General features: G+C 38.4%; 1 protein-coding gene across 2 annotated transcripts; it reads left to right on the top strand.

Moving 5' to 3' along the window:
• The first annotated feature begins 6,717 nt into the window (after positions 1 to 6,717).
• fam83ha (family with sequence similarity 83 member Ha) lies at positions 6,718 to 17,964 on the top strand. 2 transcript variants are annotated; one of them, XM_027277774.1, is made up of 6 exons: positions 6,718 to 6,849; positions 9,872 to 10,323; positions 10,442 to 10,606; positions 12,041 to 12,165; positions 12,335 to 16,661; positions 16,760 to 17,964. In XM_027277774.1, the coding sequence occupies exons 2-6, from the start codon at positions 9,880 to 9,882 to the stop codon at positions 16,769 to 16,771; spliced, it is 5,073 nt and encodes a 1,690-aa protein (XP_027133575.1). In that variant the 5' UTR covers positions 6,718 to 6,849; positions 9,872 to 9,879; the 3' UTR covers positions 16,772 to 17,964. The 2 variants fall into 2 exon arrangements, with proteins under 2 accessions (XP_027133575.1, XP_010737824.3); XM_010739522.3 differs by lacking the exon at positions 6,718 to 6,849 and adding an exon at positions 8,670 to 8,962.
• The last annotated feature ends 1,233 nt before the right edge of the window (positions 17,965 to 19,197 follow it).

A 19,197-nucleotide genomic window follows, 5' to 3' on the forward strand; every position in this document is an offset into this window, starting at 1 on the left:
TCATAATATAGTCATGTTCTTGCAGCTTCTGCCGTAATTTTAACAAACAAATGAATTCATCAAATGTTTCATCACTTAAAACACACTATTACACCACTTAAGCTCCTTTTCTCTTTAAACTCTTAGTACTGATAAGACAAGTGATTCACTGATAAGTGTGTCTGTGTGTGCCTTTGGCAGGTCCACCTCTGGAATGTGTTTAAAGTGACTTCTTTGGCCAAAATCCAAAGTAACAAGATAAAGTCAGTTGTCCCCCTGGGGAAGGTATCTTTTGCTTGATCTGCAAAAATGTCAATCAGTTATCAGCACTTGTCCTGAAGACAATGTCTGCCCGTTGTTACACAATTGTTTATTTTAAAAAGAAGAAACAGTACAAATTAATAAAGCCACATGATAAAAAATGTGTTTGTTATATGTAGTCCCTGGCCATGGTGTTAAAAAGGTTATGTCACCTCAGTTATTATCAATATTTTTGTCTCTTTCTTAGTGAGCTATTGAAGAATTTACTCTATAATGTATAACACAATGGCAAGTTCAAATTCCAGGTCCATTGATCTATAAACAGCATTCCAACCCAGTCCTTTGTCTTCACTTGCACCAGAAAATGTAGCCCTACAGCAAAACTCAGTAGAAAGAAAAAATATATATCTGTTAACATGAATACTCTGGATATCATTCGTTAGACAGCTTTTCTGCAGTACTCTGCATAGCACATTCATTTATTACAGATTCCCTGTAGTCTTCAACTGTGAACACATAATCGGCCAGACCACAGACTGTGTCTGCATTCCTCATAGAGCCACATGTCAACAGCAGAACTGTCCAAAATGCCCAAAATTTGCAAACATTTAAAAAGTTCTTACAAAAGGTATTTTATAATGTTTTTTTGTTTGTTTATTTGTTTGTTTTGTTTTTGATTAAAATGAATCTACATTATACTACTATATATTATATGATTGTTACAGAAGGTGCAAAAATTATGTTGCAAGGCTGCCAAACTTTGTCCTCAGGCAAAATGACCTCAGCACAATAAAATGCCGTAAGTAGGCTGTCCTGGGAGTGGCGCTGTTTGGATGTCATTACCAGTCTTCTCAATGCAGTCCAACCTGAACTTAGTTCTGGCTAATGGAAAGACATCAGAGGAACACACTATTCTTTAATACAACAAACAAATAAACTGAGAACAGGTGCTGAAAACTAAATCTGGATTGTTTTTCCACCAATCTATATTTGTGAATGAAACAGAAATAAATATTATAATTTAGTCTAATTATATAATAATATAATAATAATAATAATAATAATAATCATCACTATTATTATTACTATTATTGATTTACACACAGTCCTCCTTTATACATATCAATTATATGGGCTGATTGTGTGAGCGTTAAAGTAAAGGTGGTGTCATAATAAGCTTCACATAATTTAAAAATAAAACAAATAGAAGAGGAGTCCATCATAAAAACTTAATAAAAATGAAATCAACATCTCCTACAGTCCAAAATAAGAGAATTAAATGTGGACTATCAGATCCTTGTCCTCTAAAGTTATTTTAGTCAATGAATTAATATCTGATTATGATATTGATTTATTTTGTCTTACTGAAACCTGGCTGCAGGAGGATGAATATGGTATAGCCAGCAGACTCGTAACTTAAAGAAAGAGGCACGTAAATCTGAACGCAAATGGCGTGCCACTAAACTGGAAGAATCTCATTTAGTCTGGCAAGATAATCTTAAAACATAGAGGAAGGTTCTCCGTAATGTCAGAGCAGCCTATTACTCTTCATAAATAGAGGAAAATAAGAACAGCCCCAGGTTTCTCTTCAGCACTGTAGCCAGGCTAACAGAGAACTACAGCTCTACTGAGCCATCTATTCTTTTAGGTCTAACTAGTGTTGACTTCATGAGCTTCTTTAATCATAAAATTATAACTCTTAGAGACAAAATCCATCACCTCTTGCCCTCAACAGGCACTGATCTGCATTCTGATACAGCAAGTTTGGAAACAGCTGTAAACCTGTAAACCTGATATATATTTAGACTGTTTTTCTCCCATCGCCCTTTATCAAATAACTTTATTCATTTCTGCAGCTAAGCCTTCAACCTGTCTCTTAGACCCTATCCCAACCAGGCTGCTCAATGATGTTTTACCTCTAGTTAGTCCTTCTTTATTGGATATGATTAATCTGTCTTTATTATCAGGATATGTACCACAGTCCTGTAAAGTAGCTGTAATTAAACCTCTTCTTAAAAAGCCCACTCTAGATCCAGAGGTTTTAGCCAATTACAGACTGATATCACCTCCTTCCCTTTCTCTCTAAGATACTTGAGAAAGCTGTAGCCAATCAGCTGATACTTGAGAAAGCTGTAGCCAATCAGCTGTGTGACTTTCTCAATAAGAACAGTTTATTTGAGGATTCAAAGGTTCACACAAGGTTCTGTACTAGGACCACTTCTATTCAGTTTATGCTTCCTCTAGGGAACATTATTAGGAATCATTCTATTAATTTTCATTGTTATGTTGACCACACCCAATTATATTTATCGATCAAGCCTAATGAAACCAATCATTACCTAAACTCCAAGCATGCCTTAAGGATATAAAAAGTTGGATGACCTACAATTTTCTAATGTTAAATACAGACAAAACTGAAGTTCTTGTAATTGGACCCAAACACCTCAGAAGCTCTCTTTCTAGAGACTTCACTAGAGGATCACGCTGGCCTCCAGCTCCACCGTAAAGAATCTGGGAGTTATCTTTGATCAGGATTTGTCCTTTAACATCCACATAAAACAAATTTCAAGGACTGCATTATTCCACGTAACATCGTCAAAATCAGACGCATTGTATCTCAAGGGGATGCAGAAAAACTAGTACACATATTTGTTACTTCTAGGCTGGACTATTGTAACTCTTTGTTATCAGGCTGCTGCAATAAGTCTCTTAGGAGATCACATCTCTCACATTTTGGCTTCCTTGCACTGGCTACCTGTTAAATCTAGAATATAATTTATAAAATTCTTCTCCTTACTTACAAAGCTCTTCATGGTCAGGCACCATCATATCTAAAAGAGCTCATAGTACCTTACTACCCCTCTAGAACACTGCGCTTTCAGAATGCTGGGTTCCTTGTGGTTCCTATAGTTTCCAAAAGTAGATTGGGAGCCAGAGCTTTCTCACTAACTAAACTTCTTCCCCAGAGTTTCTATGCTCTCTCGTCCAGCAGGTTCTCATGGATTGTTGATTTGATTAATTGGCTTGCCCTTTACTGACATTTTATCAGGCTCCATAATTGTAGTTCTACATTGCCTTGAGGCGTTGGATCCTTTCTACAGCCAAATATGGATTAAATGCAGCAGTCGAAACAAAAATTAAATTTGAACTTTAGAAAGTGTGTGTTTGTGCAATAACATCATACTTGTGACCTTTTATTTTTGTAGACCATGCAAATCCAACTGCGTTCCAGGGAAGCATCTAAACATGGGAAAGTCAGCTGTAAAACTGGATGTTCCTTTAAACCTAAAGCATATTTTATACTGTATAAGCCTACAACAGAAAGTCCCTAAGAGCTAACTTGGCACAGTTTAGTAGTTCAGCAGCTTGGTGTGTCACACTTTGAGTCTGTGCCAACACAACTTCAGGGCTACAAACGTACTAACCACAAGCAGATAAAAGCAAACAACACAACCTGAAAGGTCACTGGATCATGAGATAGACGGACACAACACAGAGCTGAATGAGAAAATAACTAAATGCAACAACAGTACAAAAGTAGGATACAGATTTAGCACATTTCTGCCTCTTGACTATGTCAGGAGTTACATCACTATGATGTCAAGCACTTTCTCCTACATTAACTTCTGTCATTAAATCCAGATGTGTGCTATATCGCATGCATCCTTCACATTCTGGTTTATGTTGATCCACTTCTCCCTTTAGACCTTGGGAAATTGCCAGCCATTGTGTTGTCTTTGCATCTAAGATGTATTTGGGGGGGATATGATGTCTGTCCTGAGACACATGTCGCTGACTCAATACAGAACATTCCAGTATGTGCTGTAGCTGCAGGATGTGACTCAGGATACACTACAATAGAACTGGAAAAAAGTAGAAAAGGTGATGGACGGAAGACAACATTGCAAAATGTAAAGCACAGTTGTTGCTTGCACAAGGGAGATAATTGTCCTCAGGGTTTGTCCTCATCTTTCTAATGTCAGGCAGTAATTATTATGTCACTGTAGGCTGCGGTTCTCTATCTAGTCTCTGTAAATGTACTGTTTGATTGCATGAAACTGTAAATAATGTTGCATGAAATGCTCCAACAAGTAGTAGTCTGGGTGGGGTCAGAACTGGTTGTGTATCTCACAGGTCACAAAGGCCTGGTTTTTACTTTGCTCTTATTCTTCTTGTAGCACTTTGCTGTCTGCTTTTTCTATTCTTTTTTTACTGCAACTCAGATTACAACTGATTCAAAGAGCAGCCACTGCAATACCTGTAGCAACCTGCCACACACAATGACAGCCACATGCAAGCATGCATGCTACTGTGATTGCACATAAACTTGCAGGTGCACACATGCATACAGAACATGCATTAACACTGAACAGAAACTAAAGAGGATTCTTAAAAAAGAGAGATTATAAATCTTTCAATACAGAAATTTCTCAATGACACACAGAGCAGAATGCACTCCAAAATACACAAACACTGTCAACAAGCAAAGACATATTCAAATCAGATACAAATCTACTCCTGCTGCTGAGTAGTACACCTATAGTGTGTAACAAGTTCAGCCCAGAGTTGCCCAACATGTTCTTCAAATGCAGTTTAAAACAGAGGTGTCCTTAAACACAACCTGGAACCATTCCACACCTCTGTGATGTGAGGTGTAGATACATTCCACACTGACACAAGCCTGCTGTTTCTACTTCTGTGGTTTTGTCTCACCTGTGTGTTTATGTCCACTCCTTTCTTCACCAGAAAGGTGATAATCTCTGGCTGGACACCCATAGCCTTCTCTGACAAACCTGTAGAGTGATCAATGCCATTAAACCCCATGCCACAGCAGCTAAAATGTGCATAGTATCTCTTAGAGACAAAATGTTGTGGGAATACAAACATCTATGGAATCTGCCATGGTCTCGCCAAGTGACAAATATAGATGGGCCTGTCTTTCCTTTAATGATAATGGACTCTCACATATTCACTACTAATCTAGAATCAAATTAGATGAGTTCTCCTCTGCTTTTTAAATCATGCCCAAGAATTTGATCATCTCAGCTCTTATGGATTATATAGCAAGGACATGCATCGTCACCACACTACAAGTAATACTCCAATCCAAGTGTAGTGACTTCAGCACTCATATGTAACTGGACTAATTCATCATCCTCTTAATTCCGCCTTCATCATCTCTGTGGGCAAGCATGATCTCACCTCCTTGAGAAACAGCTAAGACTTCCTCCGTCAGATGATGCATCTGGAAATGGATTCTGCAGCTGACGCTCTTCCCTTTTCCATTGTTTTCGTATACTCTTCCTTCTCCTGGGACATTAGCTCCTTATCAGTTCAAAAGCCTTGCGACAAGATGTAAACATAAGATGAACACATATTCTCCTAGATAAACAAAAAACGTGGTGCTACTGCAGAAGGCAGAGCTACAAGTAGTTTTCCTGACCAAAGACACAAATTATTACATTATTTAAAATTATAGATCGATAATCTGCAGATACTCCACTCAATGCTACAGGCTGTACTTTGAGTTAACTCAAAAACCGCGTATACTTTCATGTAAGCAAGGACTATTGACCCTAAATTCCAATACGAAGGGAAAGATTTGTGGTAATGGGTTGGACTGAAGTAAGACTAAAGGTGTAACACAGAATTGATTGCAATTTATACTATATTCTATAAATAAATGGTAAAACCAGGTTAAGACATTTCATGCAAAACCACACATATCAACCTCATGGCAGCATAACAGGAACAGTCAGTGTATATAAATTTTCATTTCAAGATATTTCAGATCAGTCCAAAATAGTGGAAAGACCAACCGATCAACAATGCTATGCCCAGAGTCAGGCAGCTCATTTTGCTGAATGTTTTTGGCACCTGTTTAGGCATGTGAGTCCCCACATTAAAAAAGACTTGCTATCACCAGTCTGGTCATGCCCTACAATTGAAATTATGCTTTATGTTCATCATTAAAGCATTTTGTGGTCTTGAGTTTTCGCTTCTGATTTGAAAATGTGAATTTGAATAGTTCACTGTAAAAAGTGTAAAAAATTAGGTCCAAGCCTCTCGAGTTGGCATATTTCACATCTGCATTGACAGTTTACAATATAATGTCACATATATGACCCCACGTGAATAAGTAATGTCCAACATTATAAACTATCTTCTATTTATCTTTATCAGTATAATATAATCTCCTCTGTTGTTTACTTTGTGTTTACCACATGATATACTGTGTCTTTGCTCAACAATAACAGTTCATTTTGAAGGACATTGTGTTATCACATAAATCTTATCAGTGATTCTTTGTAGGTTTGATTCATACATTCCTGGGAATGTTTTATGAAACGGGAGGGTTCCAGCTCTGAGTCAGTATTGACCAAGTTTATATTTCGTAATCACAGCTGTCAGTCACAAAACCAAAAGGGAGGACACTAGATGCCTGTTTTTTCTGAGGTGAATGCTGCCTTGTGGTATGTCGTGTAGCAACTATTGTTGAACTCAGCGAATGTTCATTTTGATGTTTCTATTCGAACTGCTCCTCTGTGTGCCTTGGGTGGTGCCTGGAGGAAACAAAGAGGGATTGTCTTCAAGTCGTCACTTGAACTGGTATGTTACATCACTTCCTCTACTTTAACAGATTTTATCCTGACATGGCTATTTTAGGTCTTAGTGTGGAGCCGCCATAAAGGAAAAAAATCAGTCTCCCTCACTCCTTTCAAGGTTTAACAAAACATGTGCTACAAGGTCCTATCTTGGAAATCCAGATGACCTTCCTTTCAACCTTCAAAGCTAGGTTTCTACTTGAGTACTCTCACTAAACCACAGAGTGAAGATACATCACAGCCTGTCTATTGAGGTAATATAATTTCAGTCCGTATCCATTATTGTAAATGGTGCAAAAGAGATTGTTAATGAACCGTATAAAGAAACAAAAGAATACCTGCTGGCACAGTGTGGCAGAAGAAGCCTTTCAGGCAGGCTTTGAGGCTTTGTCCTGGTGGCATCCTGCCGCTCCGTTCATTTGCTTGTATAGACTGCACCCTTATCACATAGTGGCAGGGTAGTCTTTAAAATAATCAGAATCACCCTGTACCGCCATTGTTTGTTGATATTTCTCACCACATTAAAACAGTTGAGGTGAACAAATTATAAAGGTTTATAATTTATGTCACACAAGACTATACACACACCAGACAGACACCAGACGGCACTCTAGAGGTTGGTTATATAATTCCCTTTTTTTTCCTATTCTTTATTTAAAGAATTTTTTTGGCCTTTTTAAGCTTTGACAGAGACAGAGCTTGAAGAATGACAGGAATGTGGGGAGAGAAAGATGGGGAATGACGTGCAGGAAAGAGCCACAGGTCAGATTCGAACCACTCTTTTCATTCAAAATGTTTTGCAGGTCTGATCATTGTTTGCTAGCCGTACACCCATGCAATGACATATGTTATGGATGAATGGGACAGAGCCTTTGAGTCTTATGGTGTCATCAGTTAACAGCTGTGTAATAAATATTAAATAAGCTAAATTCAAGGGACATTTTAAGTGGTAATATGTAGCCTGTTTTTCACTTTTCCAAACAGTTCTCTGTTTACAGTTTCATCTCCTGAGCTACAGTTATTAAGGAATATCGTATAATAGCCTTTGGCAAACTCTACCTTAATTAGGTGCACCCCTTTTTAAAAATTTCCAATTCGTATGGGGCTCCTGGGCAACAATGAGTCATGGGCCCATACTGATCGCAAGGACTTATTATCTGTTGGATCCCCTCCTTTTTTCTCTTCTCTATTCTTCTTTTCTCTTTTGTGTATTATTTTATGTACATGTTGGGTTCTGTTTCTATATGTATGGAAAATAAATTAAATATTAAGTGTAAAACAATAATAATAATAAGAAGAAGAATAAAAAGCCCCCAATAAAGCAAACTATAACATGAAATTATAAATAAAATTAGCTACCTTATTTATAGATCATATTGTGCTTTATTGGTGCATAATAGCAAACAAAGTCTCAATTTATCAATCTACCACAAAGTTTTGGGTAGCCCTGGGCCAATAGCCAGTATAACCTGTTGCTAATACAGTGGTGGTTCTATTAATACTTTTGATTAAATAAGGCTAGTAGTTACAGATTATGAACCCCTTGGAGGGTGTCCCATAACAAAGTGGTGCACTTTTTCTATCTGTCTGTACTTTCATTTACTTATTTAAAAGAATTACTTTCCAGCCATTAAACAATAAAGTTATAAATAAGGTAAACAATATATAAAGTTGGGTTACATACCAACTTTATATCTTATCAGTGAGAATGTCTGGATGTAATATTTTAATAATTGATATATGGACTGATATAATGTTAATTAGGGAGCCGATAGCCGCAGTTATCAGATAAAAGATGAGCAGAGTTCAGTCGGACAAGCGTAGACACAGCTGTCAGAGGAGAAGTGAACCAACAGAGGCGGGGCGAAGGTTGTTAGTCGACACAGTAGTTTTTCTTCTGTGTGCTGTGTCTATCATTCTCGCCAACATGCCTCAAGCATGACAATGAACTGGTTTATCTGGGTGACGGGAAAAAGGCAATGTAACAAAACTTTCGACGAAGTCCCAACTGGACGAGAAGCGCGACACAGAGGCGAAGAAACACGTAATGAAGAAAGCAAAGATGACTGGCTCAAAGTTTAACCGACGGAAAGCTTGACGAGGGAAATAACAGTGAGGTAAGTTAAGTTCAGCAAACGGCGTCTGGCCTATCTGGTTTTATGTTTTGGGTATGAAGTCTAACATATGGTTGGCTCATGCTGGCGTGTTGTTTGGTATTGTTGAAGTTTTCTTACATGTTATCTCGGCTCACTGGGGGAAAAAAAACAAGTGTCGATAAAGCGTGGACTACTTTCAGCACATAATGGTGACCAAAATCTTGTTTTTATCCTTCGACTTGTGCGTATTGTTTTGTTTGTTTGTTTGTTTTTATTTTTGTTTGTTTTCTTGGGGGTGTTTCCTCCCGGCTCGGTTCTCACATATGTGGTTTCGCATGAACTTGCAAATGGAGACTTGGCTTTATGGCCACAGGGAGAAGCCACACCCATGACCCATCTACCCTGTGGTTAGATTCCCCTCATTCATTGTGCTTTTAGCAGTACAGTATTATGACTGAGAGACGATCTTTGTGGTAAGGCCTGTATCTCTTGTATGAAAACTACAGACCTGATCTGAATGACTTAGACAATTTGATTCAAAGTTTTTAGGGTAAAACGATATTAATATTATGTTATTATATATATATAGATATATATATATATATATATATATATATATATATATATATATATGAAATCATCAAAACAATGATCAATCCAATTAACTTTGTACCACTATTATGCACCACATCTGACAAAAAAACAAAACTGCAAGAACAATGTTATTAGTTTTAGCTCATTATTGCTTGTAAGCATTCATGTAAACTACAGAAAGTGATTATATCACATTATAGTTCTTATGACTATCATTTAAGACAAGCAAATGTTCCCATTGGCGAAGCTGGAACCTGCTTTTACTACTATATTATATACATTTACTACTATACATTAAATTCATCACGTCTGCTTTAACCCTATCCCTTTCTTTAGATTACAGCATGGCACGTCGCTCCCAGTGTTCCTCTGCTGGGGACAACCCCCTGAACCCCAACTACCTCCCTCCTCACTATCGTGAAGAGTACCGCTTGGCTATCGATGCACTGGTTGAGGAGGACTTGGAAGGATACTATCAATTCCTCCAAAGAGCAGATGTGGTGGACTTTCTGTCCTCACCTGAGATTCAGTATATTCAGGAATCTGTTCAGGTTCCTCAGTTGGTGAGCCAGCCTGAACCCCGTTTTCTGGAAACTGGTGCAGATGGCTCCTCAGACACTTACTGGCCGATTCACTCTGACCTGGACGCCCCAGGTTTGGATCTTGGCTGGCCTCAGCTGCATCACTTAATTGGGCCCACAGAGGTCACCACTCTGGTTAACCCTCCTGAACCAGACATGCCAAGTATCAAGGAGCAGGCCCGACGACTTATCAAGAATGCTCAGCAGGTACATCTTTCATTTTCTCTATGAATGGAGACTTCATGCCAGACATACCATAATGAGTGTCACTGGTTTGACTGCGTTGCTTTTACATCTGTGTTGTTTGTGTCTTTTATCTCCCCAGGTGATTGCTATAGCGATGGACATGTTTACTGATGTTGACATTTTTCATGATATTCTCACTGCTGCCATGAGAAATGTTGCCGTGTACATCCTGCTTGACAATCAGAATGCACATCACTTTGTCAACATGGTGTCCAACTGCAGAGTCGATCTACAGAGCATAGAGGTGAGTACATATACATTAAAAATATTACATTTTGGTACAGGCACTGTAATGGAGTGATTTTTTTATTTTTTAGATGGAATCACTGATTCCACCCATTCTTAGAAATGTTCTAATAATCTCTGAATATGAAACTAGTGGTAGTGAATTAAGTTTTGAAAGTTTATTGATCTCTTTCTTTACAATTTGACTACAGAAGCCGAAAAACATTACATATGCTGATGTAATGTTACAATTTTTATTTTTTAAATACATGAAGTTTTGTAATATTCTGTATTTTTATTATCAGCAAATAGATCTAAAATAACAATGAATTAATCCTACTGTGAAGAACTGTTTATGTATCTAAATATAGTATAGCTATATCATGTAGTTTATTCCTCTGTGCCACCGAGCCCAGACATTTATTAAAAACATATTTTCTGAGCCACAGTGTTGGACTAGGTTTCATGTTTTCCTTTATTACATGGACATTTTGACTCACTCGCGGCTGCTGTAAAAACCCACTAGAGCACCAAATGTGTATTAATCAGAGAATCATAGTGCAAACATTTGCCCCAGCAAATGCAAACATTTGCTGAAAACTATATATTGTATTTTTGATCCACAAGATCTGCTGTAAAAAGGGCTTGAGGCCACAGGCAATTGTAGTGAAGTCACAAAGTAGTACAATAGACTTATACTTTAATAGTCTTATGAAGAAAAGCACAAGTATACTTCGCACACTAAACACACTGTTGCAAGAAGTGACTCCATCATACAGATAAAGGAAACAGCTTTTTCTTTCTGAACATCACAAGGCAGATATGCACTTCCAGCAGGCTTGAGAGAAGAATTTATTAAATACCATTATTAGTTGTTGAACAGCAAACATCTTATTTGATTAAACAGTCATCTTGTTTTTTCCAGCAATGTGAATCATACATGTATCATCAGTAGTATTTTCAAGCTTCTGGACTGCCTATGATGTTTATTATTTTTTCTTTATCCTGTTATATGCTGTATATTACGTGTTTGCTTTTACTATATGTGTGCTTTGCTTCTCTTCTGTATGCCTACAACACGATGCTATGTTGTCCTTTGTAATGTTCAGTTTGTTCTGTCATGTTGAAATGCCTGCTCAGATAAAATTAACAAATCTGGCTCATTTACATGACATTGCTTTTAATAATAATATGTGTTGTCCCTGATACATACAGTAATTATAGATTGTAATGTATTTTCCCTCTGATAGAAACCACCACCACCAACTGCATACTACTGTAAAAGGGAACTTGAAATGCAGCCATTTTCTGTTTCCTTATTTTGGAGGTGGTAGTGCTAATGCAATGCTGCCATCTAGCTTGTATTGCAATCAAAACATTAACACCACCGTACACTCCTGCACATGCACTACTACAGTTTAATGTTTATTTTTCTTTGATGTGTGTCTTGCAGTTTTTACGTGTGAGAACAGTGTCTGGCATCACATATCACTGCCGCTCAGGGAAAACCTTCAAAGGTCAGATGATGGATCGCTTCTTGTTGACAGACTGCAGGGCTGTGCTGAGTGGAAATTACAGGTGATTTTGTTTAAAACAGCCACAGGAGGTCATACCTCTACACTTCATACCACACAAGGCTTTGAGTGATTAAATTAATATATTTTTTATTATGTTTAGTTCATTCACAAAACTGACATGCCTATGACATGCTTCTATTAATTCTACTTATCATCATGTCTTTGTCCAGCTTCATGTGGTCTTTCGAGAAGCTCCACCGTGGTATGGCACACCTTTTCCTTGGACAGCTTGTATCGACCTTTGATGAAGAGTTTCGTATTCTGTTTGCTCAGTCCGAACCGCTGATCATTGAAAATGTGCTTCCTCCAATAGAAGATTGTAACCCTTTACAAAAAAGGCAATACTCAAGTGACAGGACTGCACTGTACCGAGATTCAAGGAAATTTCTATCATCAGAACCTGCTCATCCAGAGGAATGGGCGAGGCATCCCTATGATGACCGCATGGAGATGGATTGGAGAATGATGCCCCTTAAAAGGCAGGAACCTGTGTATGGCCCTCCAGATATGTATGGCAGGTTTCCACCCCAGCAATCACGCTTGGATCCATCTTTTGATCAGGGCCCCTCCAGGATGCACATGATGGAAAATCCTGCCTTCAAACGTCACAGTTATGCTGAAGGTGTTCACGGTAGACACTCACTCCCATTCTTGCCGCAACAGGGAATGCCAGAGCCTGAGATCCAGGGAAGGCAATTTCACAGGGGGCACCAGCCTTATCCAGGACCAGGAAAAGAAGCAGATTACAGTGCCTATGATAAGTTCTGGAACCAAGACTTTCTTTTGGCAGATCAGTATTCTGAACCTGGTTTACCACAAGAAATGGAACCACCTCATAACTTTGACCCTGTGCTTAACTATTTATCTTCTACCAGAAATGTAGACTTTGACCAGGGCTCAGAGAAATTGCCACCTGCAGCAGATTTACCTTTTAGTTCATCTCATTCTAAAAGATTGAATGTAGGGCAGCCATATATCTGCCAAACATCTCCCACCCCCTCAAATCCAACTGAGCAGAAGCAGTTCTTCCAGGAACCTAACATTGACCGCAAGGATCCTTTGGTAAAACGGGGCCTAAGAGACTGGAGGATTAGCTCATATCTCAGTGCATATGATATTCCGGGAGATGAAGACCTGCCTCTGGCACCACCAAATGTATCAGATCCCTTTGAAGAGCCTAATCCCGTACAGCAAACAGCACCAGGTATAGATTTGTCTGTCCCTATAATACCTAATGTCAGAGAGTTTAAGATCCCTGCAATACCAAGGGCAAGTCAGATGCCAAGTTATGCCAAAACCACAGCACAAGAACAGCTAAAGAAAATGCCTGATGAACCCACAGCAGTGGCAGCAGAAACCAAAACAACACCAACACCTTCAGAGGAGTCATCATCCACAACTGAAGGGGAAAAGATGGAGGAGGCAGAGCAAAAGGAACCAAAAACTGCTGGTCTTTATAGAGAGGAGTCGTTCCGCAGGAAATATAATGTAGCAGTCCCAAGGAGCTCTAGGTTAAGATCTTCTTTAATATTCAGTTCTCTGGATCAACAGAATGCTTCTCAAGATACCAAAGCTACCCCAGGACAACAGGATGAGGAAAGTGACAAAAATGAGTCTGAACAGACAAAACTACCTTTTGTTTTAGGACAAAGGAGGTCTATTGCAAGGGAACCTTTTGAATGGAGTCGTTACATGAAGTCAGCCACTTTTGATAACTCTGCCACAGACTCATCCAAACCAGATGATGGAAACCGTAAAGGAGATGATAAAAATTCATCAACGGATGCAAATTCAAAGAATATTTCAGAAAACCCTGGGGTAAAAGAGTCATTAAAACCAACAGATGAAGGGCAAGCAAAGTCTTCACCATCAGTTTCCCAAGCCAAGCCTTCTGAAGCTGAGCTGCCCAAAACTGATCAACCAGTAAAGCCACCCAAATCTTTGCTCACATGTGAATTATATGTAGATATGAGTGATCCTGATTCAAGGCTAATGTTTTTTAAAGAATTGGCAGCAAAACGCAAAGCTGCTAAGGCTGCCGAAGCTGAAAAGAGCAAAGAGAAGGTTCCAATGAAACCACCAGCTGAACCGAAAAGCAATACTACTGTTAAAAAGGAGGAACCTGTGCCACAAGAAATCACAGAAATGATGATTAATACTACAACATCTAAGGATTTATCAGAAAAAAATGCTACTGCAGAGGATCCAGGGAAAACAGTATCCACAGAGGCATGCAAATCAGTCAGCCTATCTTTAGATGCTACTGATAAAACTGACAAGGAGAACAGCCAGGTCAAGAATGATCACAACACCACCCAAAGCTGTGAAGAACAAACCAGTGTTTCAACTGATTCACAGAAGATAAAGCTGAAGAACAGCCAGTCAGCAGAAACTCTGCATGTTTCTGTACAACCAGAAGCACATCAGAGTGAACTACCAGATGGACCAACGCTGTTAAATCCTGCTGTAAAAAAGAGTAGCCCCAGTCATCCACCTACACCAACAAATGCTACTCCCCCTGATGTCCCTTCTCTTGCAAAAGGTACTGATGAAAGTGAAACCACATGCCTTGATTCTACCTCAGAGGAGTCTAGTTCCCAAACTCACAGTTTAGTGGAGGTACCACCAGCTTCTGCATTTGCTGCATTGGATTCTAAAACCCAAAATCTTGAATCAGTTCAGTCAGAAACCAACATCTCATCTCCTCCGACATCTGAACAACACACTAAATCAGAACTCAGTGCTTCTAACCCATCAGTACAAAGCTCTTCCTCTGATCACATTCTGACAGATTCTGGTTCACAAATCAATCTAAATCCTCCACCCTCTAACTCTACTCCTTTTTCCACTCCAGTAGATGCCATATCTTCTGATGCTACCCCACAAGACTCAGGCTCAACCCAAACTTCAAGCTTATTGTTACCAAGTGCACAGGAAACTGTCAGCCTTTTAGCCCAATTGGTTGAGGAAACTTCACAAAAATCTACAGATTCTTCTGTAAGCCAAACAGAATCTGAGTCTACCAAAGCTAATCTAGATCATGTTTCTCACTTGAAATTGTCTGAGACCTCTTCTGCAGTTGAATCTGCACATGTGGAGTCTGATATTTCTTCAGAGAAATGTGGTGCTGGTTCAGAACCAAATACATCCTCATTACAGTCCCCTAAAAAGGCAGATTCTGAAGAATCTTGTGCTCCTACCCCTTCAGAAAAAGATGCTCCTGAATCCGCTTCTGCAGTTGAATCTGCACATGTGGAGTCTGATATTACTTTAGAGAAATGTGGTGCTGGTTCAGAACCAAATACATCCTCATTACAGTCCCCTAAAAAGGCAGATTCTGAAGAATCTTGTTCTCCTACCCCTTCAGAAAAAAATGCTCCTGAATCAGAAAACAACTCTCTACAGGTTGTTGGAGAGGAGTCTGAGGTAATTGGGCCATCTAAGGATGTTAAAGTGGAAAGCACACCTCCTAGTCTTAGTCATTCATTGCCTGAGGCATGTTTACCTAATGTAGCTGATCTGGAAAGTAAATCCAGTTCTGATAAAAATGAGATCATTATTCCTACTCCCTGCCCATCAGGCCGTCCACTGGAGGGTTCTCCAGCAGAAACCAGCCCACCTGTCCATCCTGACACAACCCCTAATGCTTCCCAGGCAGAAACAACTTCATCTCCTCAAGATGCACCAAAACACGTGACCCCACCCACTGAACTTAACCTGACGGGACCTATCACCCCCTCCCCTGCTGAAACAGTATCATGTTTTTCTCATTTAACTGAGTCAATTGGAGAAGTTTCGTCCCCTGAGGCTGAAAAAACATTGTGTTTAGATACCCACTCTCTTCCAGATCATGTTACAACAGACTCAAATGAAAGTTCAATGCCCCCATCAACAGAAGCTTGTAATCCAACTGAGCCTACCTCAAAAGACCCTATCGAGCCTGATCTGCCATGTGAACCACCTGAACCTGCTATTTCTGAAAATCACCCCTCAGAGCCACCTGTGTCTGTGGAAAATAGTAATGTGGACAGTCAGAATGATGTAAGCCAAGAGCCCAAAATGTCTAACTCGTCTGAATCGTCCTGTAGTGAGAAAACAAATGACCAAATAAGTCAAAATAACAGCTCAGAAATGCCAGAGATCCCATCAGATGAAGTAGTTCCTACATCACCACAGTCCAAGCAGCTCAAATCAAGTCACTCTCGCTACCAATCATCAACAGCCAACGTGATCTCAAGTAGCAACCTCAGAGACGATACAAAACTGCTTCTGGAGCAAATTTCTGCTAATAGCCAAAACAGGAACGATGCTGCCAAAGAGTCTCCTGTCACTGATGATGAGAAAGAAGACAAAGCTGACAAAAATGCCAAAAGGGATAAAGAAAGAGGGATACGGTCACTCAGCAGAGGGCAGCCTAAGTCAAATGAGGAGCGTGACAAACTGCTTCAAAGGATTCAGAGCATGAGGAAGGAGAGGAAAGTTTACAGTCGATTTGAGGTATAAATGCATTAACACCATTTTTACAATTACCAATTTAAATGTACATTTTATTCCCATTGTACTAAAACATTTTGTGTCTCTTGTTATTTTCACAGATGGCACCTTAAATGGGATCCATAGAAAGTTGAGAGGATAAACAGTGTATACAGTATGTACAAAAAAATGAAATGAAAATGATGACCAAGGAACTGTGATTTCACCACACATTCTCTGCACACAAGGCATTTTATGTGAAGAAGACACGGGGGACTTGTATCAGTGGCACTGAAATTAAAAGAGTAAAAGTACTTACAAATACAAATGAATACAAACCTGATGTCTGAGTTATATGTGTCACCACTGGCGAAGGGCTTTTTACTGTCAGTGAATCACTAAGTTGCTTTCCAAGTGTGAAAAGTACAAGGACTAAGACTATACATGTGTGATCAAATATGTTTTTATTGAGTGCATGGGCAAAGTGCAGTATTTGCAGAAGATTGTTTCTATGACTGTCCTTGCCTTTTTTACAGCCCTGACAGCCATTACATTAATGTTAGCTGGTTTTAAGACTAAATGTGATGTTAAAGTGTAATAGATCTAAAGTAGTCTGATATTATAAAACTGTAATATACTTTGGCTTATATTGTAGTATTTTACAATTATGTTCAACAAAGATGTTGATAATTCTATGCATTTGTGATACAGGTTGATATATGATTTTGTATCCATGCAGGACTGTTATTGTTCTGGTGTATATACTATAAACGGTAACATTAACTTGTTGTAATCTGAATCAAACATAGAATTGAAATTATGAACAAACTTAAGAGTGAAACATTATTGTAGCTTAAACGTAATGTATCCACAATATTAATGTATTTCATTTTACGCCACATAGTATGTCATCTTTTTGGTTTCTGTTTTCCAAAACGTTATCCCATAGGACTTGTATGTTCCATTTTTAAAGGGTCAGTTCACCCAAATCACACAAATAATTTTTATTTTATTTTGATGATTTGTGGATTTTGTGTGATCAAACATGTTGCTTTTTAAGCATTTAAATGTTATTTTTGGCCATGTAAAGCCAAAGCTGCCTGTATGGCTAGATTCCACTTGGTGTAAGTGAAACAATATTGAGCTATTCTTGGTAATTTGCTTGAACCAACCCTTAGTTGTCTCTGAAGATGTCATTTTAAATCAAAACATGCCATGCCTGTACAAATTCTTCAACAGTTTGTGGAATTGTTCTCTGAAAGTTACACTTTTATAATGGATTTATGCAATAACACTTTCCACTTGTAAATAAAATGTATTAAAATTGTGTCATCTGTTGTTGCAAAAGAAAGTTACTGAGAGAAGCTAAAGTGGTTCAGTTAAATTACATTAGTAATTCACATAGGCTGTATCATGTATAGCATATATGTAAGAAAAAGCTCTAGCAGGACCTGAAATTCAAGCAGCAAATGGAAGGATCAATGGATAAATCAATTATCATTCATTTTATTATTTACACCTATTCTATGTCCTCAAAATGTCTTCTAAAAAGGCCTGTTCTTTTGTAAATTTGTTTCTAAAATGTATAACCTGTGTTCTGCAAAAGACAGTACTTGCTAGAAACATGAGATTAATCAGGTCTTAGATTTTGTACCTGTAGAAATAAGAGTCTTAAGATTTATGACATGACTGAAATTCACTTTTCTAATGGGAATTAATCTCTGTCTCTTTATCAGCTTAAAGATAGGATCTATGGGACAGCATGTGAACAACTCATCTGTATCTTGTTAACATCTTGGTTAACATGGTGGTATGATATCAAGACTTACTAGTTCCAAACAGTGACCTTTCACCACAGTGCATATCCCTAAACCCGATCACACTCACCAGAACAAACAAAAAATCTGAATATAATTACATGATACATTAAGGCATTTGACGCTATTTTGACCTTAAAACATTTAAGTTATACTAATTAGCTGGATAGTGCTCATATTACCGCTTGAGCGTACATGATCTCCCCTGAAAAAAAAAGAATTTAATTATGTTTGCGTATGTGTATGTATTTGTGTGCGAGGTGTATATTTCTACCTTGCCTTATAAACTAATTTATATTACAAAAAACAAAATATGGCATTGCTTGGCATTGACAAAAAAAATGTATACTTCTCCACACAGAGGTCAGAGGTCAAGGTCAACTTCAAAACATAAGCATACCTGATGCTGGCTGCAATTTAGTTTGTTGGTCAAGGACACATAGGATCAACTATTTTTCAAATGATACTTCAAAAGTACTTATTTACTTAACATGGTGGGGCTTCTCTTACAAAACACTATGAAACTGATTAGCTCTCACTGTGAATGAAATAGTCACATGCTGTGTTTTGCTGTGAAAGTAAGATTCCTATGATTCATAAGAAACAGTGGGCCTCTTGTCTAAAATGTCTGGATAAGCTCATGCTGATTTACACTAATCTTTAAAGATCCCTGACTGCCTGAAGAGTCTCAAGTTTGAAGGGAAAACTCACATCTTAAAGAATAGTTTTTGCCAGTGTTAATT

This window comes from Larimichthys crocea, chromosome III (genome assembly GCF_000972845.2).
Source record: "Larimichthys crocea isolate SSNF chromosome III, L_crocea_2.0, whole genome shotgun sequence".
Classification (NCBI taxonomy): domain Eukaryota; kingdom Metazoa; phylum Chordata; class Actinopteri; family Sciaenidae; genus Larimichthys; species Larimichthys crocea.

Bases quoted from the DNA above. Each gene is read 5' to 3' on its own strand.
- fam83ha (XM_027277774.1), top strand. From the start codon at position 9,880: ATGGCACGTCGCTCCCAGTGTTCCTCTGCTGGGGACAACCCCCTGAAC. The intron at 10,607-12,040 runs GTGAGTACATAT...TGTGTCTTGCAG, and splicing joins TCGATCTACAGAGCATAGAG to TTTTTACGTGTGAGAACAGT. The intron at 12,166-12,334 runs GTGATTTTGTTT...GTCTTTGTCCAG, and splicing joins GTGCTGAGTGGAAATTACAG to CTTCATGTGGTCTTTCGAGA.